Genomic DNA, 21,612 nt, shown 5'->3' with positions numbered 1-21,612 from the left:
CAAAGGCGCGATCTCTTACGACATGGCTCTGACCTTGGCCAAAGAACTTAAAATACCTTTGCTAGATTTGCTCTGGGAGCCGGTTTCATAATCCGTCACTAGTATTAAGCGGATACTCGACAATTGCTGGTCGACGTGGGTACGTAGATATAGCCGTGAGGCGCTAGTGTATAATACCGAAGGTGTCCTTGAAGTGGCAGTGTTTAGTCTTGATGCAATTGGATTTGTCCCTCGGGATGTTCAATGCTTCCCGCCAGGCTGCAGCCAAGTGTCGAAATCAAGACCATCAGGACGACCCAAAGATAGCCACCGGCGACCGGGTCCTTGTGTGAAAGCGCGTATATTGAGCTATGTGGATCTTCAGCTTTGTGGGTGACGGTGGGATGGATTGGCGACTGACCTGACAAACGCTGGAGCGAGGGCACGGGTACCACACATCGCGAACATCACCAGCCCGTTGGACTGACCAAGAGCATATGGAGATGGGGCGTGGTTCTTCACCAAGATCATGCTGATGCTGAGGTAGTATGTCGTTAGCGTCAACGGACCCTTAAAGCATAGTGAACTACGCACGAGTAGGCCAGACAAGCAACTCGAGAGACTGTAAGAACGAAACCGATAGCTACCCAAAGCAGGAAGGGGGAATGAACAATCACGCGAAGGGCGGGGAGAACGATATAACAGAGAGGCCACAACCACATGCAGAAGTTGTACAGTCTCGCGGGTTCGAACCTTACGAGAAGAGTGGGAAGAAATAGTATTTGGATGAGGATTGAGCTAGAACCCGCCATCGCTAGGGCATATCCAATTTGGGACGTCTGTTCGGGATATGTAAGATAACAGGAGAAGCCGGAGAAGAGATCGACGTACGGAGAAACCGAGGCCTCCTTCTGCTACCGCAGTGTAGCAGAAGAGTACAAAGACTGCATCGAAGGCTGTTGCTGTGAAGCACAGGGAAGCTCCCGAAATGGTTAGGGATCGCATAATCGGGACTTTAAGCAATTCCTTCATGGTTATCCTTTCTTCCTTCGCATCTGGAAGCTCAGTGGCAAAATTAATGGAACGATGGCACTGCAGGCAGAGTGACCGTTGCTTGTTGGGATGTGTCTAGTTCGTTTGCATTGAGTTAATCTGAGCGTGTGGATGCCAGTGTGACTCGTACCTCTCTCAGAAAGAGCCCAGCGGCAGCAGCTGTTCCGAAAGCAATCAAACCAGCCGCAAAACACGGCAGAAAATATGGATACTCTTTGAAGAGCGCATAGTTGAACAATTTGGGGTACTTTTTGGCTGGGTCCGCCAAAGAACCTCCTATTATCGGGCTGGTCGTCGTGGACTACTGTTGAGAGTTGGACTAGGTCGGCACAAAATAGATTACTTACCCGAGAATGCTCCCTAGAGGCCAAAAGAGCCCGTAAATAGGGAAAGCTATATGCTGATTGGTGGTGTCTGTGAGTTCCCCAAGTATTGAGTGAAGCACAGCGGCATTTCCGGAAAATAGGCCCGCTGATGGCATATTGGTTTAGCTTTGATGCCATTGTAAGAGGAGGTAGCAGTGGCGTACCGAGAGCTCTCGTGAAAAGAATCGACCATAAATTGGATGTGAACCCAAATCCGATGGTTGCAATCGAGAGGCCGAACGATCCCCATATAACAACAGGTCTTCTGCCAACTTTATCTGCAAAACGGGCACCTCGGTCAGAGAAGCGAAGGATTGGCGCCGCGAGGATCACGAACCGGATATTTTGGTCCATTCGTAGATGCTAATGAGCTGAAAAAAGGCGAAAGTTGATTCCTGCTAAAGTGTGAGAGGAGTTCAAGGTCGTATTAAAGGGACTTACGACCAGGCCGCTGTAGAAACCAATGTGGGCGGGGTTGTCTACTAGATGTAGCCTAGAAAGGAGCTCATTGATGTAAGGGAAAACTCCGGTGAAGCATATGGGATCTGTGAGTCTGACTGAGCAAAGAATAGCAAGCTGCAGTTTGGGTAAAGGTGTTTTGTAGGGCGCTGGTGTGTTTCTGTCGACGACAGCAATGTCAGAATCCGCGACGAGGTGGGTCGTCATGGTTTGTGGAGAGCCCTGTCGGACCGGAGATACCGGAATGATGGGTCCTTGAGCGCTTTGGTAGCGCTGAGTAAGCGAAAGGTGACTCTCACCATAACCATCACCATCATGTCCCCAGTCAACGACTTTGGCCTTATTGCTGCCCCAAGACCCGTGCGCCTTCCCGCCTTTACCTTCGCTCGTCGCGTAAATGCGTCGCCGTCGAGGGCAGATAACGACAACAACAGCGATCTAGCGTCTACCAGCCCATCGCCGTTGAGCGGCAGGTCATCCACACTACCCTCCGAGGCGTTGGAAGAATTCTTGGCTATTCTTAAGCCGTCCTTCTTTCCCTCCACGTCGCCGACGCTGGGAAAGTCGCGCAGGTCTCTGAACATACCTACTTTCCATCAGTATGAACGACCTCTGGCCTTTAAGCCCCGACAACGCCTTGAGAACCAACCAGTTCTCAAATCTGACGTTGACGACCCATCGGACTCCCATCCATCCGCCCCAACGTCCCCGGTACCAGTGGGAGGTGAGCAGCAAGACTCATTGATAGATCATTATGACCAAGAAGGTCCAGTGCATCGATGGCTGCGCTTTGGGCCCTTATGTGCGTCCTTCCCTCCTTTACCTTCTAGCTGCATAGCGTCTCACCATTTTCACCGTAGCCTCTCCTGTATCTCGCATGCACACTCGTAATCCCTTCCTTAAACAAATCACTGAACAGCCTGGAGTTGCTGCCCGCACCCTCTCTCCTGCTGCTATCCCCTTGCCCACCCCGGATCCGGACGAGTGGCTGATCCTCCAGGAAGCCTAATGAAATTCCATGAGACTCTTTAATCGGTTGTATTGCATTCCCATCTCCTTTATCTTACACCACTTATACCCTATCCAGCTCAGCCTAATATTCTGTAGTTGCCCCTTCGTTTTCAAGTTTAGCACTGTTCTTGGCCCTCGTTATTATCACCTTGCGTTTTCGGTTACAGAACCAAACACATTTATTCCCTAGGTCTGTCAAGAGGAAACTGTATTCATTACCACTTTGTACCACCACCCTATCATGTATATAAATATCCAATCGTTATGTCGTGCACCGTTCTTGCCTTATCGTCAAGGCTTCCATGGAGAGGTCTGCGGTCCACCGGTGTGCGTGGTCAGGTAAACGGGTAAGCCTCGACTGTCAATGTAGAAACAATCTTCCAGTCGAATGCCCACTTCTCCTTCGATATATATTCCAGGTTCGTTGGAAAACGTATGGCCAATTTGTATCACGTCGCCACTATTTCCCCGTAGATAAGGAGGCTCGTGTCCGTCTAGGCCAATACCTATCGGTGTCAGGGTGAGAATCAGCTGACCGAAGAGAATCGTTACTGCCTTACCATGACCCAATCTATGCGTAAGATAATGATCCAATCCAAACTTCCCAAGTTCCTCTCTCGCCGTTTCGTCAGGAACTTTTGTCAATGTACCAGCTGTAGCCACCTCCAGGGCAGACTTTTGAACATCGCGTACGATATTCCATAGCTCAAGGTGACGAGCTGGAATATGCGACCCGGGAAATGCGACTGTCTGTGCAAGATGAATATTGGTTAAGTCGTAACACACGTCTGCTGATGTCGAACATGCACTTGCCCGCGTTACATCGCTGTGATAGCCATGCAGAGATGCTACACAATCCAACAATGCTAGGTCCGACGAAGTGAGGATTCGATCCGTGCCAGTTCCGTGAGGAAGTGCCGCATTGGCTGGGTCGTAATACGAAGCCAAAAGGAAGCATCTCAAGGCGTCAAAAACAGGTATGCATGGTTCTCAAGCGCGAGACGGGCTTACGACCAAAGAGTACCAGGCATCCACCATTCTTGAGACCGACTTCTGCAAGGGCTTGGGCCATCATAGATCGCACCTGGGATTCACGCATCCCAAACTGTACGCGTCGATGAACGTCCCTGATAGCAAGGACAGTAGCCTGTTTGATTGTCCCTGGGTGAGAATCCCTCCCTGAATAACGTTGGGGCATATACATACCTCGTTAGCGCATTGCATGATTTCCAGTTCATGTACCGATTTCCGTTCCCTGAGACTCGTAATTTCAAGAGGTGCAGTTAGCACGCGAGCCTGCGGGGCTGCCGTTTCGAGTCCATCTGCAATGAATTTACGGATGTTGCTGTCGACGAAGATGGTTGCATTGGACGAAAGTCCTATTCCTTCCACCGCTGCTCGGTACGGGTCTTCATCCTCTGCCCAGTCGATGTACTGCACTTCGGTGCCTTGATAAGAAGGTATAGGGAGGAGGGTGGCTCTCCTGTGCTCGAACTGAGTTAGGGTCTAGGTCAGAAGTTTACGGTCTAGCAGGGGGAGCAACGGAACCACCTTTGGCGTGACGACGGCCACCTGTGGCCTGACGGACCCGTCTTCGGTTTGAATGGGTCGGATGATGAGGAGAAGCGGCCGCTCCGAAAGCTTCCAATCTGTTACAGAGAAGTTCCCATAGTATTGGGAGTTCGCAGACGATTCTGTGACATAGGCAGCTCCGCCGAGTTGGATGAGAGTGCTTGCGAGGGTACTCTGGCGAGTCTCGAATTCGGACTGTCCTATAGGGGAGATATGGGAGCAGTGGCTTTCATAACGAAGACTTATTGGAGCTTGAATATGGCTCGATTGTGCAAAAAGAGTGAAGTAGAGCAGGGACGCGATGGGCGCTAGGACGAGGCGGAATATGGAAGGCATGTGACGATGAGCAAACCAATCAAACCGCAAGCTGGACTTGGACCCCGACCACGATGACCAAGTCGGGCCAGACTCCTGAACACGATACAGAGATCCTTATTACCCTCGTCGCCAGCCTTCTGACGCGAACTATCGGGCACAGTGAAATCTTAGAAGCGCTTCTGGACTATAACGGTGATGTCGAAGCGACGGCGGCCTTCCTCAACAACCCCAAAGTAGCGGCGATTACAGACTCTGGCAAACGAAAGCGCGACACCAAGCTTGATAGTTGGTTGAAGCCTCCGTCCAAACGCAATCGTCAAGATGAAAGCCAAGGAGTCTCTAGTTCAAGCGCCGGGAGCTCGAAGCCTCCGTCGAAAGGGCTTTCCAGTTCAACACTCAAAAAGACGGCAGACCTGATGGCTATTCTGCGTCAACCACCAGAGTCGCCGTCCAGGAAGAGTACTGTTGTCAAACAGCCTCCTTTGACTCTGGCCACTCCTGCCATGATCGCAAAGCACACCCCTTGCACCCTTCACCTTTCAGTCCTCCCTCCAGAGCTGGCTTGTGAACTGTTCTACACCATGCTAGATCTGTCCAAGGACTGGCAACGAAATAAATGGTGGTTATTTGATCGTATCGTGGAAAGCCCTCACAAGACACACTTCTTCGCACGTCGAACGAACGGGCTGGACGGGGACGAGTCATGGCAAGAAGCTGCTCAATACTGGTATAATGGACGCGCTACGAGTGCCCCTGCCACTTTCCCAGAGCCGATGGAGAGAGCGTGTCAGATCGTGGAGAAGGTTGTTAATGAGGAGCTTTCCAAGAGGAAGCGATATGACTTGGAGTGGGGCGAGCCTGGGACACCTTCGGTATGGAGGGCGAATGTGGCGGCGTCGAATTGCTACGAGGGAAGCAAGGAGAGTGTAGGCTGGCACTCGGACCAGCTGACCTACTTGGGGCCTTATCCAACTATTGCTTCGTTAAGTCTCGGTGAGTGACTTTTGACCGTTCTTTGGTCAGCTTCTTGATTCCAACGTTAAACCCAGGGACGCGCAGAATGTTCAGCCTGCGTGAAGTCATCCCAGTGCAGGAACAGGATATTCGGGCGGCACGAACATTCAATTTGCCTCTGCCTCACAACTCTGTACGTGACCTTTTGGTCCTGTTAAAACGTTCTATAGTGACTCTCAATGAAGCTCACCATAATGCACGCTTCGTGTCAAGAAACATTTAAACACTCGATCCCTCCTCAAAATACAATAGACCTCTACCGACCATCTTTTCCGAGGTCACCAGGGGAAGACATAGAACCTTCGAATTGTCGTATTAATATAACATTTCGATTTTATCGGCCAGACTTTCGACCAGACAAGACCCCCAAATGCCACTGCGGAGTTCCGACCATCTTACGCCCTGATATGAAGAACAGAGTAGGGGATCAGACGTACAAGTACTGGTGGACGTGCTATGCCGGAGCTCAAAATGATGGCAAGGGGTGTAGCTTTTGGCAGGTCATGGATATGGTGGCGGAGGGGAGGGGACCCTGTATTGGTGAGTTGCCTACTAACAAGGAACCTACACACAGTCCATAGCGTAGAGGCCATTGCGCCAGATTGTAGATAACTCGGTTCGGAAGGAATACATAGCGAAGCTTGTATGTGTTTGTGCATCAGTTGCAATACGTCAGGTTCCCGCCATGTTTCATTCATTTCCTCGACTTAACACGTTCCTCCACGCACCCAACACACCGCGAAATCGAGGCTTCTGTTATTTAATCGCCTTCTAGGGTACAGGCCCACAAACCTAACACGGCGAGCTCGTCGCCATGACCGACTATTCGAGGGATCCCAGACCCTCCACAGACGAAGGTCGGTTGGATCCCAAGTTCCACAATACCCGGCGGTTCCGCTAAATGTGGCTTTCGCCTCATTCTAGAGCACGCACCACTTCTACGAGGAGAGGAGAATGGTGGACCCTCTCGACGACGTGAATATGAAGACCAGACACTGGTGGAACGCGTCAATGCTGCAGTCCAAGAGCCGCTCACGCCTCTCACCAAGATTCTTCTCATCCTCTCCCTAGTGCTATTGTTGTTGAGCTCGGTAAGATTCACCTATGGATACCGTCTATGCTTCCTTTGACACGTCCCAAGGTGTTTATTGGGTTGTTTGCGGGAGCTCAACACAAGCTGAACACCGGACGAGGCAAGCCTGGCGATCCTGGGCATGAACCTATTACGACAACGGAGACGATGACTAGGACATGGGTGACTACTACGACTGAACACCATAAGGACCCCATGACGACGACTGCCACTGTAACCACAACCGTATCAGGCCCACCCGTACCAGGCCCAACCACACCACCCCACGAGGTACGCCTCCAGACTCATTCCCATACCACGCCTTGGCTGAATCAATGTAATAGAAACCTTGCATGGAGCCTCGATGCATAGTATTAGCCGCATCGATTCTATCTTCTATTGACGGTACGAAGGATCCATGTGACAGCTTCTATGATTATGCCAGTATGTTCCATCGTTTTTTCAACCCTTTGGATACTGAGTTGCTGCAGATACTGGCTGGCTCAAGGAGCATCCCCTCCCTGGCGACAAGAGCAGCTTCTCAAACTTTGAAGACTTGGCACAGAAGAACCGGCAATTAATTCGGCAAATCATTGAAGCCAAACCTTCGTCTGTCGAAGACCCGCACGACCGAGAATTGTTGACCATGTTGCATAACCACTACTCGTCGTGTTTGAACGAGGATCGCCTCAATAAATTGGGGGAGAAACCCTTGCTTCATGTCGTGAAGACCATCAAGAAGCTTTACCGGGAAGAAGATACAGACATCAGGCCCAACCCCCCTTCAGACGAGGATGACACCAAACCGGAATTCAGGTTTAATGGGCTGACAGCGGCCACTGCGTTCCTTCACTCTCGGGGTAAGTCCCCGTCAATTCCAAAGTGCATTACCCACTGATATTTCGTCCAGACATTGCGGCTCTGTTCTCCTTTGATATTGAAGGGGATGTTGCCGTTGACCCCAATTACATGGCCCTCTGGTTTAGCCAGCCGGACCTTGGGCTGCCTTCCAAAGTATGTCTCTGCCATTTGCATGTTTGCACTCGTTCTAAATGTCGCCTAGGAATATTATAATGAGGAGTCGATCGTCAAGGTCTATGGCGAAGTCATTGAACAGTTGCTTTCGAGGGTTGACCATATTCTGGCCGACAGCGATGAGGGTGAAGAAGATAGTCCCGAATTTTTTGCATCTTTATTAATTAACAACGATGCCTCCGAAATCTGGCCTCCTTGGCCCTGGCCACCGTGGAACCCGGACGACGACCCCGAGGGAGAAGATCCAAAGAAACCGCTCAACCGCTCTGAGCGCGTAAGAAGACTTGCGAAAGGGGTTGTCGAGTTTGAATCCAAGCTGGCCAATGCCAGTCTCGACCTGTATGTTCAATTCTCCCAGGTGTCTCTGCGGGGAATACTGACGAACGTTTCAAGTGATATCCTCTATCAAGATCCCATTGCAACCTATAATCCTGTCCCACTTTCCAACCTCACCAAGACGCTCCACCAATTCGATTTCCCGACCTACTTCTCGACTTTCACGCCCAGAGCTTATCCAGACAGGGTTATTTTGACCTATCCAAGCTACGCAAAGAGTCTTGCGGATGTCTTGAATTCGACTTCGTCTGATGTGGTCGAGGCTTACTTGGTCTCCCGTGCCATGCTGACGCTGTCTCCCTATCTTGGTCCTGACACAGTGGCATGGCAAGCCCAACGAGTCCTTTACGAAACCTTGACTGGTATCCAGAAGGGCGTCGTTGGAGATCGCGCAGAATACTGCGTCGGCCGAGTGGAGGAGACCCTTGGCTTTGCATCTGGGCGTTACTTTGTGCAGAAGACCTTCAGCGGGGACTCCAAGTCCAAGGCTACCAAGGTCATTAAAGGTTCGTCTCTTCCATAGAAAAGTTGAGGATCGCCTCTGACAGCTGGTCTAGACATTGTCCAGGCATTCAAGCATTCCCTCGAAGACCTTGATTGGATGGATGACAAGTCCGCCAAAGCTGCTGCAGAGAAGGCGGATGCTATCCGTATTAATGTTGGCTATCCGGTCTCCCCAGATACGATGAATCCTCGTTCGCTCGCCAGGTATTATGGGACAGTCAAGATAAGCAAGGACACGTTCTTTGAGAATATGATGAGCGCTTCGTATGTCTCGTTATACTATTTTATGTGCCGTCGCACTGATAACCTACCTATTTAGGTCAAGCGAGGTCTTCAAGAAGTGGTTGCAACTCGGAAAACAGAGGAATCGTGAGAAGTGGGAGATGTTCCCTTCGACGGTCAATGCGTACTTCAATCCACCCGCCAACGAGGTCAGTAGGGGGCATGTCCGCTGTGTTGCGGTTCGATTGGCTTAACTGGTCGTAGATGAACTTCCCCGCTGGTATCCTTCAACCACCTTTCTATTCGCAAGATTGGCCGGGCTACTTGTCTTACGGTGCTTTCGGTCATGTTGCGGCCCATGAATTGACACACGCCTTCGATTCCGCTGGCCGAATGTACAACCAAGACGGGAAGTTGGAGCAATGGTGGACGGATAAGACAAGCAAGGGGTTCAACAAGAAACAGAAGTGTATTGTTGACCAGTTTTCTAGTGCGTTTTCTGGCCTTATGCTGTAGGCAGACACTGACGATCGTTTCTAGAATACAAGATTGATGATGGCGAGGGCGGGCACATCCATGTCAATGTGAGGCATTGTCTAGGTTTAGAACGCATATGCCTCTTGCTCACATAATCCAGGGAAACTTGACGTCGGGAGAGAACATTGGCGACACCGGTCTGATACAAGCATACCGTGCGTGGAAAGCTCAGTACGAGGATGGCCTCGACAATGGAACGGAGTACGCTCTTCCTGGTTTGTCGCACTTTACGAGGGAGCAGCTCTTCTTCCTCTCTTTTGCACGGATTTGGGCCCGTAATATGAGGACCCGAGCGGCGGTAAGTTGTTTGAAAAGTCGCTACGCAAGGCTCTGATCGTGACTCGTTTTAGGTTCAAAGGATACGTACCGATCCACACTCGCCCGCCAGGTTCCGGGTTGATGGCACCTTGTCTAACATTCCAGAGTTTGCCAAGGCCTTCAATTGCCCGAAGGGATCCAAGGTATATTTTCTTCGTCACGAATAGATCAATGGCTCCTAACAACCTCTTCCTTCCAGTTGAACCCTCCACCTGAGAAGCGCTGTATCTTCTGGGGCTAGCTTAACACCACACACACGCGCACACACAACTGAACTATCTATAATTTACGACGGACTCGATCTTGTACAGGTTCATCTTGATTCGATTATTGGTTGATTAAAGGACACCTTTTGTGGACGGGACGTCGGTGCCGCCGGTGCGTTCGATGGCCTGTCGGATAGCGATGGCGAGCGCTTTGAATGCTGATTCGGATCTGAGGAGGGATAGATTGGATGAGTTGGATGGGGTATGTTTCTGTTATCTATGACTCACTTGTGGTGGTCGTTCTCTCCTCGAATAACGTCGACGTGCAGTGTCGCTCCAGAGGCCATGGCGAAGGAGTAGAAGATGTGGGGAATCATTTCTGTGGAGAGGTCTCCAATCTTTTCGCGTTTGAACTTGAGATCTGTGAAGCAGTATGGCCGAGAGCAGATGTCGATTACTGCTCGGGACAGAGCCTGCGACGCGTTCAGCTGTGGCGGGGTTAAGATCGTATGGAAAGACATACCTCGTCGAGAGGAGCATAACCAGTTCCGTATCTTCGAATTCCCCGGACTTCACCCAGGGCCTGTTTGAAAGCGGTTCCTAGCGCAATTGCACAGTCCTGTGCAGCTGGTGTCAGGGTTGAGTACAGTGTAACGCGGTACATGGACATATCTGCAGTGTGGTGGTCGTCTATCCAGAGGTCACCCTTGCATTTGAGTGTGAGAGACCAGCCTCCGTGTTTGGCTAGAGCCGTGAACATCTGTGGTGAGCAAGAGGATGAGTAGGGAGTTTTGGAGATCAGCGCCTAAATTGACGAACATGGTCGAGGAAGCCGATTCCTGTGGATACATTGATAGATTGGACATTGTTCGAGCCAGGTTGGCAGTCCAAATCAATGGAGACGTCGATGTCTGTCTCTCCTGTTTTCCTCTGAATAGTAGCTTGCCTTGACATTGTCGGTGATCTGAGCTGAAAAGGGGGATTAAGCGTGGAAGAAATTAAGGATAAAGGCGATGGCAAACAAAGGCCAAATAACACGTCCGGTATTTTCAAAGTTTGTGATTTGTCGAGACATTACCATGCTCAGGAATCCCGTTCTCCGCTGTAGCGCGAGGACTCGATTGTCCTCTTCTCTCCGCTGCAGCTCAAATGTTTACCGTCAACATTTACTCCCACATTCCCGCTCCATATTCAGCTTCCTCCGCCGCTCAAAGTCTCAGGAAAAGCCAAAGGACCCCGTTCCTATCCTCACCGAAGACAACCTTTTCCACCCGTTTTCCAAATCACCGTTCCCAGCAATCCAGGCAAGGGGCGAAGCGATAAAGAAGCTTGCGCCATGTCCTGTATGTTCTTCCGGAGGCCACCATGTCCACGAGGACGTCCCAGCGAGGAATCTCTCCAAGCCGGTGTCCTTCGAATGTCCGGATTGCGGTTGGCCCACTCACTGCTCGGAGGAACATTGGAAGGAGGACAAGGAGCATCAAAAGTACTGCACCAGGCTTAGGGAGGCGAACGAAGATGAACACGACTTGAGAAGTGGGAGGAGGTTGCGCGAGTTCGAATTGCCGGGTACGTCCATGCCAAGTCCCTATGACGCTCCCACCTAAATCTCTATTTTCTTTTAGGTGAACAGGGCTTTGAAGAAGCAATTTCTTTCGCCAACTGGGACATCTTTTGGTACACTCGAAACTTCCCATCCATGGACACCGAACGCTCCCGCAGACACGCTAGTAAACTCTTGACATATCCCATCACTATCGGCGGCGCTCTTCACCAGCACAGCAACCTCACCTTGAGCAACCAGCGTCTGACACCAGAGGGAAGTCGTTCGTTGGCAGGTACGTCTAGACATCCACTCCCAGCTCTCGACCGCTTTGTTAAACACTCGACGTCTAGCTCTTCGAAGTGTGCTGCATCCTCCAACAGGTGCTCCCGAGACATCTGAGGCCACTGTCGGCAAGCCCCAAGTTCGAATATTCATATTGGGTGCACGAGCAGAGTCGTCCCTCCCCCCTCATGTGTGGGAGCAACTGACTATGCTTTTCCCTTCCACTCATTTCCACCTTTTCTTCATCGGTCCCCAAGTCTCCCTTCCTAAACCACCGAGCTCCCCTACTGCAACATCTGGTACCTCCCCGACCAAGGAGGATGCTCCTGCTGCAACTGAGTCGCCTGAGGAGAAGGCTGTGGAAAACGAAGAGAAGAAATCATACGTCCCCAACGTCTACCAACCCCCGACTCCTCCACCCATCCCTCGTCTGAAGCGCACGCGTTCGTCTCTTGAACGCTACGGCATCCCGTCTTACACCGTCCCCTACACCCACCAGCTCACTATCACCGGTATGCAAGCCAACTATGCCGACGTTCACGCTCAATTCCAACACACGCTTGACCCCTACTCTGACGTCTTTTTCTTCTTCTCACCCGGTTTCGGTTTCCCATCGCCTGACTCGGTCGACGAGAACGGTGAACCCTTGCTTCAAATTGCTTCGCCCACCGAATGGGGCCCGGTCCTCCCGATGCTGCTTGCGACCAAGTGCACGCTCTTTGTCACTGGATTCTCCCCTACGGATGTGGAACGAGACGTCCGCTCTCTCTCCAAGGCACCTGAAGTCGCGGGCGAGTTCGAGTGGGTCGTCACACCCGGCCCCAACGCTTTCGGTAGTGAAAAGTGGGAGATTGCTGACTTTGACCCGCGTGTTATGGTCAAGACCAACTGGGGTATTTGGGCCATCCGAGGTAAAAGTAGGGACATCCAGGAGAAAGGTGCCTTTGATTGGCTCAAGTTCTCCCGTAACTAACCAGTACTAGTAAGACCACACACACCCTTAATACGTCACCAGTCTATGATAGATATAATGAATATACACACCCCTTGTAACGGGAGCGAGGTCGATAATAGTGGGATCGATGACATGAATTGCATTGAAAGATAATACAGCGGGCAATTTACAGTACTTTCAGAAAGTGCATGCGGATGGAAGTGAGTATTGATACATGAGGTGCATAAGTTACGTCGTCAAGAGAGGTCATGAAAGAACATGGTGGAAAAAATGTGGGCGACTAAGCAGCGACAGGATCAACAGGCTTGACAGGGGGAGGAACGAAAGACTAAGCGCGCAAGTTAGTTAGCTTGGCAAACTTGTTGAAGGGCGGAGCGGGGAACATACGCGAGCTTTGATACCACCAGCAAGCGGCAGACGAGAGGTAGTTCCGCTGAGCCATGTATCAATCTCAGCAGCTGCGCCGCGACCCTCACTACAAGATGAAGTCAGTCACTGTCTCAACAGGAGTCCAAAGATGAAAGGACTTACTTGATACCCCAAACTATCAAGGACTGTCCGCGACGGCAATCTCCTGCTGCAAATACTCCCTCGACGTTAGTGGAGTACGTCTTGTGAGGTGTTTGGACGTTGGATCGAGCATCTTGCTTGACGCCGAGTCCCTTGAGAACATCGTTCTCGGGACCCAAGAAACCCAGCGCAAGGAAAACCAACTGGGCGGGGAAGAACTTGTCCGAACCGGGCACTTCCTCCATCTTCCATCGTCCTCCGCTGTCCTTGGTCCATTCGACGCGGACTGAAAAGGAGGCGTCAGCTTTGTACATGATACATCATGGTGGATCCCTCATACCGGTATTGAGACCCTTCAACTTGCCCTCCTCGTCGACAACAAACTCCTTAGTCGAGATACAGTATTCCCGAGGGTCTGGAGATGGGAGTCGTCAGCCAAGACCTATGAATACAAGAACTCCCCACCAACCTTGACCAAAATGAGCAGCGACCTCTGTATGACCATAATCAGTACGGAAGATCCTGGGCCATTGAGGCCAGGGATTGTCACGACCACGGGACACGGGTGGCTTGGGAAGAAGCTCAAAGTTGACCACCGACTTCGCACCGTGACGCATGGCAGTGCCGATACAATCATTGCCGGTGTCTCCACCACCAATGACAATGATATCCTTGCCCCTAGCGTTGATGTATGTGTTGTCCTTCAGATCAGAGTCGAGAAGAGACTTGGTGTTGAGCTGAAGGTACTCCATGGCAAAGTGGATGCCGTCGACGTTCCTGTTGGGAATCTTGAGGTCGCGAGGCCAGGTAGCACCAGTGGCGAGGACGATCGCGTCGTTCTCCGCACGGAGTTGGTGGACATCAAGGTCGACGCCTACGTTGGTATTGGGGACGAAAGTGACACCCTCGGCCTCCATCAGGTCAATACGTCGTTGAACGATGGCCTTGTCGAGCTTCATACTGTTGAACGCTGTCAGCGTCGACAGAGGAAGAAAGTTCCAGGTTGTACGTACTTGGGAATACCGTACATGAGCAAACCACCCATGCGGTCGTTGCGGTCATAGACGGTGACGAAATGTCCAGCCTTGTTGAGCTGGTCTGCGCAAGCAAGACCGGCAGGACCAGAGCCAATGATTGCGACGCGCTTTCCGGTACGGAAGTCGGGGGGCTGCGGGGCCATCCAGCCCATTTCGAAGCCCTGAATATCATGGGTAAGACTCCCGAGACTGAAGGAGCAAGAGCGAAAGACATACTTTGTCGATGATGGCACATTCGATACTCTTGATACCGACTGGCTGTTCGTTAATGCCAAGAACGCAAGCGCCTTCACAGGGGGCAGGACAGACACGACCAGTGAATTCGGGGAAGTTGTTGGTCATCAACAGGCGGTTAAGGGCATCTCGCCATTGACCTTTGAAGACAAGGTCGTTCCACTTGGGGATGATGTTGGAAATAGGGCAACCAGTGTCAGATTGGCAGAAGGGAACACCGCAATCCATGCAGCGGGCAGACTGGTACTTGAGCTCGTTTTCGTTGAGACGAGTAGAGATTTCCTTCCAGTCCTTAATGCGCTTGACGGGTGGTCGGTACGCTTCACCAAGACGCTTGTACTTCATGAAGCCGCGGGTCTTGTCGAGCTTGTTCATTCGCTGTTTGGTGGTATTCTCATCGATCAACGAATCTTCCATGTCAACGAGCGAAGGCTCGTGTTTCTTGGGAGCGGAAGGAACAGGAGTCTTGCGTTTGACCAGGACATCTTGCATCTCGTCAGACGCGAGATCAACTTGGCTGGCGGTGCGTGAGGGGATGAGGTCGATGACACTGAGGCGTGACTTCTCTTCCTTCTCGCGGATGGCCTGTTCTTCGAGGACGCGTTTGTAGTCCAAGGGCATGACGCGAACGAAGAGAGGGAGGAGGTGATGGAAGTCATGGAGAACACGGTCTGCAACTTCGGAGCCAGTGTAATGGCGGTGGTCCTCGATGAGACTGCGAAGCGCAGCAATTTCACGGGGATCGCTGACTTTTCCGAGCTCAACCATCTCCTGGTTGACCTTGGAAGCAAACGTGTGGGCCATGTCGAGAACGTAAGCGATACCACCGCTCATGCCAGCCGCGAAGTTGCGCCCGGTGACGCCGAGGACGACAACTCGACCGCCCGTCATGTACTCGCAGCCATGGTCACCGCAACCTTCGACAACCGCGTTGGCGCCAGAGTTACGGACAGCGAAACGTTCAGCAGCGATGCCACGAATGAAGGCTTCACCTGATGTTGCACCGTACAAGCAGACATTGCCAATTATGATGTTCTCCTCTGCCTTAAAGGTAGACTGCTTCGGTGGGTAGACGATGAGACGACCACCAGAGAGACCTTTTCCAACATAGTCGTTGGCGTCACCCTCAAGCTCTATAGTGATACCGGGAGCCAGGAAGGCGCCGAGGGATTGTCCAGCAGAACCACGCATGGCGATGTGAATGGTATCCTTAGGGAGACCCTCCTCGCCATATAGTTTGGAGACACGGTGAGACAAGGAGGTGCCGAGAGCACGATCGGTATTGGTGACCTCGCACTCGATGTGAACAGGAAGGCCCTTCTCCAAGGCCGGTTCGGCCTCGTCGATGAACTTGTTGTCGAGGCGGATGTAAAGCTTGTGGTCTTGCTGACGAACACGGTAGGTGGCGGCACCAGGACGCATTTGCCATGCGGGTTTCAGAATGGCGGAGAGGTCAAGATGGGCGGTCTTGGGAGTGCGAAGCTTCTCGTTAACCTTCAGCATATCAGCTCGACCAACCATCTCGTTGATGGTACGGAAACCGAGCTTCGCCATATAGCCACGAAGTTCTTCTGCGATGTAATAGAAGAAGTTGATAACTTGCTCTGGCTGACCAGCGAATTTGGCACGAAGCTGGGGATCTTGGGTAGCAATACCAACGGGGCAAGTGTTCACTAAACAGGAATCAGAGTATGGCGGTGATAGACGAGGGGCCCGACTTACAGTGGCATTTCCTCATCATGATACAACCCATAGCAATGAGAGGTGTCGTGGCGAAACCCCATTCCTCAGCGCCCAACAAGCAGGCGACAGCAATGTCCCGACCAGTTCGAATTTGACCATCGGTCTGGACAGTGACACGACCACGGAGATCGTTGAGGACAAGCGTCTGGTGAGTTTCGGCGAGGCCTAGTTCCCAAGGAAGGCCGGCATACTTGATACCTGTCCATCGAGACGCACCGGTTCCACCGTCATGACCAGAGATGAGGATGTGGTCAGCCTTGGCCTTGGCGACGCCACTGGCGACAATACCGACGCCAACTTCTGAGACGAGCTTGACGGAGACGCGAGCACGAGGGTTGGAACACTTCAAGTCGTAGATGAGTTGCTTGAGATCTTCAATGGAGTAGATATCGTGGTGTGGGGGAGGTGAAATGAGACCCACGCCAGCGGTGGAATGACGGGTGCGAGCAATGGATGCAGAGACCTTGTGACCAGGCAATTCACCTCCCTCGCCTGGCTTAGCGCCCTGCGCCATCTTGATCTGCAATTCGTCAGCATCTGCAAGGTAGTTCGCAGTCACACCAAATCGACCGGAGGCGACTTGCTTGATGGCGGAGCGCATAGTGTCACCGTTAGGCAGGACGCTGGAACGCTCTGCATCTTCACCACCTTCACCTGTGTTGGACTTCCCACCCAGACGGTTCATGGCGATGGCAAGCGTGGAGTGAGACTCCATCGAGATGGAACCATAAGACATGGCACCTGTGACGAAGCGGCGCACAATCTCGTTCCAGGGCTCAACCTGCTCGATAGGGATTGGGGAAGCACTCTCATAGCGGAAGTCCAGAAGGCCACGAAGATGAATGTGTTGTGTTTGCTCGTTGGCGTTGCGAGCATATGCATCGTATGCAGACTGGTTCTTCTCGCGAACGGCGTCCTGGAGGTTGGCGATACCGGCAGGATCATTTATGTGAGCCTCCCCACCGTCACGCCAGTGGTACTCGCCCGACTCCGGCATCCCAGGGGGTAAGATGGTCTGTCGGCTGGGCCACCCACGTTCATGCAGCTCGAAGGCGTCCATGGCGAGCAAGTCGAAGGTTGCACCCTGGACTCGACTGGCCGTGCCTACGAAGCAGACGTCTACGACCTCACTGTGCAGGCCCAAGATCTCGAAGATCTGGGCACCCTTGTAGGACTGTAGTGTCGAGATACCCATCTTGGACATGACTTTGAGGATGCCATTGTCGACAGAGTGGCGATAGTTGGTCAGGAGTTCATCCACTGTCTTATCGTTCTTCACCCTATCAAGCATGGTTAGACTGTCTCTCATTACAGAGGGCCAAGGAAGGTGACTTACAGCCCCTCGCGTTCAACCTTGTACAGGGTCTCCATCACAAGCCACGGACAGACAGCATCGGCACCGTAACCAACAAGGACGCAAATGTGGTGAACCTCCCGAGCCTCAGCTGTCTCAATCATCAAGGCAACCTTCGCACGTTTCTTCTGCGCAGTGAGGTGATGGTGAACACCACCGCATGCGACAAGAGCCGACAGAGGAACACGAGAAGGACCAGTGGCACGATCGCTGAGGATAATAACCTTGACTCCGTCGTCGATGGCTTGGGTTGCTTCGCTGAAAACGCGTTCGAGAGCGCGCTTGTACCCAGGAAGACCCTCAGACTTGGGGAAGGTGATGTCGATGGTGCGCGAAGGCCAAGTAACGTAGGCAGCCTTGAGGTTCTTCATGGCGTTCATCTCTTCGACAGAAATGAGGGGTGAGGGGAGTAGGATGCGGTGACATTGCTCCGGCTTTATCTCAAGGAGATTGCCTTCGGGGCCAACGTACGCCTCTAGAGACATCACGATACTCTCTCGGATAGGATCGATTGGGGGGTTGGTGACCTGCGCGAACAGTTGGCGGAAATAATCGTAGATAAGTCGCGGTTGAGAAGCCATTGCAGCCAAAGGAGCATCGTTGCCCATGGAGCCCAGCGCTTCCTTTCCATCGAGCACCATGGGTAACAGGAGTAGATGAAGCTGTTCCAGGGTATAACCGAAAGCCAGAAGCTTTGGATCGGTGCTGAGGGTGGTGGCATCGAGGATGGGCTCGAGGGAGATGTTATTGCGTTTGACCCGTTTGATGATGGTGGGCACATTCAACATATGTGTTTCGACCCATGATGCGAAGTTCTGCTTGGAAGCGGTGTTCCTCTTGAGTTCCTTGTCATCAATGATTCTCCCTTCAACGGTATCGATAAGGAGCATACGCCCGGGCTTGAGACGACCCTTCTGAACGACCTTCTCGGGTGGGATGAACACGGCGCCAACTTCAGAGGCGCAGACGATGATGTTGTCGTTGGTAACGATGAACCGGCAAGGACGGAGACCGTTTCGATCGAGATTGGCACCACAGTAGCGCCCGTCGCTGAAGGTGAAAAGAGCGGGACCATCCCAAGGTTCCTGCAAACAGGCAGCCCAGTTGTAGAATGCCTTCTTGGCCGGGTCCATCTGTTCGTTGCCCTGCCATGCCTCCGGAATCATCATCATGACGGCCTCGGGGAGTGTGACGGCGCCATTGACTACCAACAGTTCGAGTACGTTGTCGAAGGTCGCAGAGTCGGAACCGCCAGCTTCGATAATTGGGTAAAGCAAGTCGAGTTGATCGCCGAATAATTCGGAGGAGAGGACACCCTCTCGCGCCCGCATCCAGTTCTTGTTCCCGCGGACAGTATTAATTTCACCTGATGCAGCTTGTCAGGACACTGTAGGGTGATGCACACGGAGAAAGGAGTACCATTGTGAGCGGCCCATCTCAAAGGTTGGGCACGGTCCCAGCTGGGGAAGGTATTGGTGGAGAATCGAGAGTGGACGAGAGCGAAGTGAGAACGATAGAGAACGTGGTTCAAGTCATGGTAATAGTTGTACACCTGAGAAGGCGAGAGTTGACCCTTGTAGACGATGTTCTTCGTGGAAAGGGAGCAAATATAGAATCCCTTGGCGAGGGTGCTTGAAGACGAACCAGTGTCAGCCTGAATCGTCTTGAATGAAGGGAAATGGAAATCACATTCTATGGGTGGAGTGTTTGCGGAGAACGTAGAGTTGGCGCTCAAAGTGCCTCTCGTCGAAAGTACCATTCTGACTGACCGTTCCGTCACCGTAATGTGCACGGAGAACAACGAACGGCTGCAGGATGACAGGTTCCTTGCTTCTGGCAGCTGGGCCAAGAATGGTTCCATCGGTCGGGACTTCTCGCCAGCCGAGAACACGAAGACCGAGGTCGATTGCAATCTTGGTGAAGATAGATTGGTACGTTTGCAGCTGGACGGCATCGTTCGCCTTGAAGAAGACGTTGCCGACTGCGAATTGACCAGGCTCTGGCAGGATGCAGCCCAAATCACGCTCAGCCTCACGCTTGAAGAAGGCGTGGGGGATGGAGGTCATGACTCCGGCGCCGTCGCCATCTCTACTATCCGCCCCCGTTGCTCCTCGATGGGTCATGGCGCAAAGAAGTTGGCGGGCATCAGAGACGATTTTGTGGGAGGGTTCGCCCTTTATGTGGCAGATGAAACCCACACCGCAGGCATCTTTTTCGTTCTCGTTAGAGTATAGACCCTGGTTTGCGGGCAAAGCCCCGGCCCATGAAGTCTCGTCGCGTTTCACTGCGTTGAAACCATTGATATTGTCCGGGGTAGCGAACTCGTCGACCAAAGGCAAAGTAACAGGAGAAGGATCGTAAGAGAAGGCTGCCATCAAAAGGCTGGAGAACGTTGAGCACGAATAGGAGAAAGACCAAGTTGCTGGGGCCGATGAACCTGGTTTGCGGTGAAGGGGTGAAAGGAGAGCAAAATGGAAGATAACAGTTTGCGCGGATAATATACACTTACGGAACCGCGATTCCGGCTACCTCGGCCGATAAGGAAATTCAGCCTTCATGATTGGTCCTACAACTCCAATCCCTTATCGCAGCGCCGTCCGCCTCCATTGCTCCTCATCTTCCCGTTATCACACACGACCTCAACACATTCTCGACTCAAGTCCATTTGACCAAGCACAAGGTCCTTTTCCTGTTACTCCAACGATGATATTCGCCCGTTATCCAGCCATTTTCACCACTTTTTGACTTTCTTATCGCACATTTACCCCAGATTCCGGATAGAATTGGTTCCAGGGTCGCGCCAAGCCTCGTGTTATCTATGAAGTTTAAGCGCCGATATCACACTTTCCGCTTCTTGGCCTCGTTTTGCAACGAACACACTTCTCAGATTTCTTCTGGGCACGCCACCGGCCAGTAGCTTCTCTGTACTCTCGACATTTCGCCGAGTTTCGCCATGGACTCGAACCTTTCTCTCTTCAACTTGCGACTAGAATGTCCATCGTGACGCACTTATCTCCCGTTGTAGGTTAACATGCCTAGCAAGATGTCAAAATCCGCAGCACTCTTGGGAAGCATCACTTTCGGTTTGTACATACGGTGGCAAAAGATAGGATGTCATTTGTGGGACTATAATCCGAAAATAAGCACGGTTGGGTAGTCCATACTGACTCTGCTTGAGCACGAGAAAGACGACAAACACTGAAGCTTTCTGATCGGACCTGGGCCGCTCTGCGGATGGAGATGATCGGCACCAGTACATGAGCCTCCGTTGCACATGTCGAGTTGACTCGATGTTCACGAGGCCGAAATCACTCGAAAAATCACTCATGTCCGGATGTGTATTGGTTTGAGCGGTAAACTATATACAAATCCCCGCTAGAGTCTCCCTGGGAGGAAAGGTTTGGGGATCTGCCATAGGGTATGTGAACGGCTGTGGGCTAAACGGGTCACCGGTCATACTATGACCAAGTCATATTAGCAGCTTTCATGTGGGCGGTAGAGTTTCGCCCAGTCAATAACGAACGAGAATGTCATACCTCACATACCAGGAAAAGCAGCGGTCAGCACGTTCTATTAATGTCAGCATAAATCAACACGGCGGATTACCTTGTCATAAACACCTTCACCGAACACTAAGTGGTCTTCGCACGTCGTCCATTTCCGCAGAGCCTGTAGCTGTGGATCATCAACCCGTCCAGAGAGTAGCAAGGAAGCAATAGTTAGATGATTATCCGATATATTACGATCCGGGCGCTTGGCGAAGGACCGAAAAAGGTGGTCAAGCTTAAGTCAGACACCGCGGTACATAGTATTATAAAATAGCCAACCTGGCCGGCTCGTGTGGGCGAGTGCCGTTGATGTGGCCTGCAGCTTGCTTATAGTTCGTGGAAGTCACTGGCTGTATACGGACCGGACGTTAATCATTGATGGAGGAGACACGGCTCATGGGT

The 21,612-nt window shown here is 52.0% G+C and overlaps 8 protein-coding genes across 8 annotated transcripts; 4 read left to right on the top strand and 4 right to left on the bottom strand.

Annotated features, from left to right (window-relative positions):
- Nucleotides 1-203: 203 nt before the first annotated feature.
- On the bottom strand, nt 204-2,063 carry CC1G_05107 (hypothetical protein; the record flags this gene model as incomplete). The annotated part of the gene is made up of 9 exons (XM_001833355.2): nt 204-348; nt 401-517; nt 574-818; nt 871-1,107; nt 1,163-1,319; nt 1,380-1,503; nt 1,562-1,675; nt 1,735-1,792; nt 1,839-2,063. 9 exons carry the CDS (start codon nt 2,061-2,063, stop codon nt 204-206), a joined length of 1,422 nt encoding a protein of 473 aa, XP_001833407.2.
- A 108-nt stretch (nt 2,064-2,171) lies between these two features.
- CC1G_05106 (hypothetical protein) lies at nt 2,172-2,865 on the top strand (the record flags this gene model as incomplete). Its single annotated transcript, XM_001833354.1, has 2 exons — nt 2,172-2,658; nt 2,717-2,865. The coding sequence occupies 2 exons, from the start codon at nt 2,172-2,174 to the stop codon at nt 2,863-2,865; spliced, it is 636 nt and encodes a 211-aa protein (XP_001833406.1).
- A 293-nt stretch (nt 2,866-3,158) lies between these two features.
- On the bottom strand, nt 3,159-4,775 carry CC1G_05105 (peptidase M24; the record flags this gene model as incomplete). Its single annotated transcript, XM_001833353.2, has 5 exons — nt 3,159-3,373; nt 3,428-3,613; nt 3,879-4,014; nt 4,074-4,361; nt 4,419-4,775. 5 exons carry the CDS (start codon nt 4,773-4,775, stop codon nt 3,159-3,161), a joined length of 1,182 nt encoding a protein of 393 aa, XP_001833405.2.
- A 398-nt stretch (nt 4,776-5,173) lies between these two features.
- On the top strand, nt 5,174-5,758 carry CC1G_13935 (hypothetical protein; the record flags this gene model as incomplete). The annotated part of the gene is made up of 1 exon (XM_002911849.1): nt 5,174-5,758. The coding sequence occupies one exon, from the start codon at nt 5,174-5,176 to the stop codon at nt 5,756-5,758; it is 585 nt and encodes a 194-aa protein (XP_002911895.1).
- An 827-nt stretch (nt 5,759-6,585) lies between these two features.
- CC1G_13934 (endothelin-converting enzyme 1) lies at nt 6,586-10,036 on the top strand (the record flags this gene model as incomplete). The annotated part of the gene is made up of 15 exons (XM_002911848.1): nt 6,586-6,628; nt 6,696-6,862; nt 6,913-7,134; nt 7,188-7,287; nt 7,335-7,703; nt 7,754-7,857; nt 7,907-8,217; nt 8,272-8,720; nt 8,772-8,982; nt 9,038-9,149; nt 9,205-9,430; nt 9,481-9,524; nt 9,578-9,775; nt 9,828-9,938; nt 9,995-10,036. The coding sequence occupies 15 exons, from the start codon at nt 6,586-6,588 to the stop codon at nt 10,034-10,036; spliced, it is 2,709 nt and encodes a 902-aa protein (XP_002911894.1).
- Nucleotides 10,037-10,062: 26 nt separating this feature from the next.
- CC1G_05103 (imidazoleglycerol phosphate dehydratase) lies at nt 10,063-10,955 on the bottom strand (the record flags this gene model as incomplete). Its single annotated transcript, XM_001833351.2, has 4 exons — nt 10,063-10,230; nt 10,290-10,474; nt 10,525-10,761; nt 10,821-10,955. 4 exons carry the CDS (start codon nt 10,953-10,955, stop codon nt 10,134-10,136), a joined length of 654 nt encoding a protein of 217 aa, XP_001833403.1. The 3' UTR covers nt 10,063-10,133.
- Nucleotides 10,956-11,080: 125 nt separating this feature from the next.
- Nucleotides 11,081-12,802, top strand: CC1G_05102 (Mss51p; the record flags this gene model as incomplete). Its single annotated transcript, XM_001833350.1, has 3 exons — nt 11,081-11,570; nt 11,627-11,839; nt 11,898-12,802. 3 exons carry the CDS (start codon nt 11,081-11,083, stop codon nt 12,800-12,802), a joined length of 1,608 nt encoding a protein of 535 aa, XP_001833402.1.
- A 509-nt stretch (nt 12,803-13,311) lies between these two features.
- CC1G_13933 (glutamate synthase) lies at nt 13,312-20,938 on the bottom strand (the record flags this gene model as incomplete). Its single annotated transcript, XM_002911847.1, has 13 exons — nt 13,312-13,580; nt 13,635-13,709; nt 13,764-14,254; nt 14,308-14,492; nt 14,548-16,238; nt 16,288-17,588; nt 17,645-19,028; nt 19,082-19,325; nt 19,432-20,044; nt 20,172-20,187; nt 20,672-20,697; nt 20,758-20,788; nt 20,881-20,938. The coding sequence occupies 13 exons, from the start codon at nt 20,936-20,938 to the stop codon at nt 13,312-13,314; spliced, it is 6,384 nt and encodes a 2,127-aa protein (XP_002911893.1).
- Between the last annotated feature and the right edge of the window lie 674 nt (nt 20,939-21,612).

This window comes from Coprinopsis cinerea (assembly GCF_000182895.1).
Source record: "Coprinopsis cinerea okayama7#130 chromosome 2 map unlocalized cont3.2, whole genome shotgun sequence".
In the NCBI taxonomy this organism is placed as follows: domain Eukaryota; kingdom Fungi; phylum Basidiomycota; class Agaricomycetes; order Agaricales; family Psathyrellaceae; genus Coprinopsis; species Coprinopsis cinerea.
The sequence above is the reverse complement of the archived record's forward strand: the minus strand, read 5'-3'. Positions and strand labels throughout refer to the sequence as shown.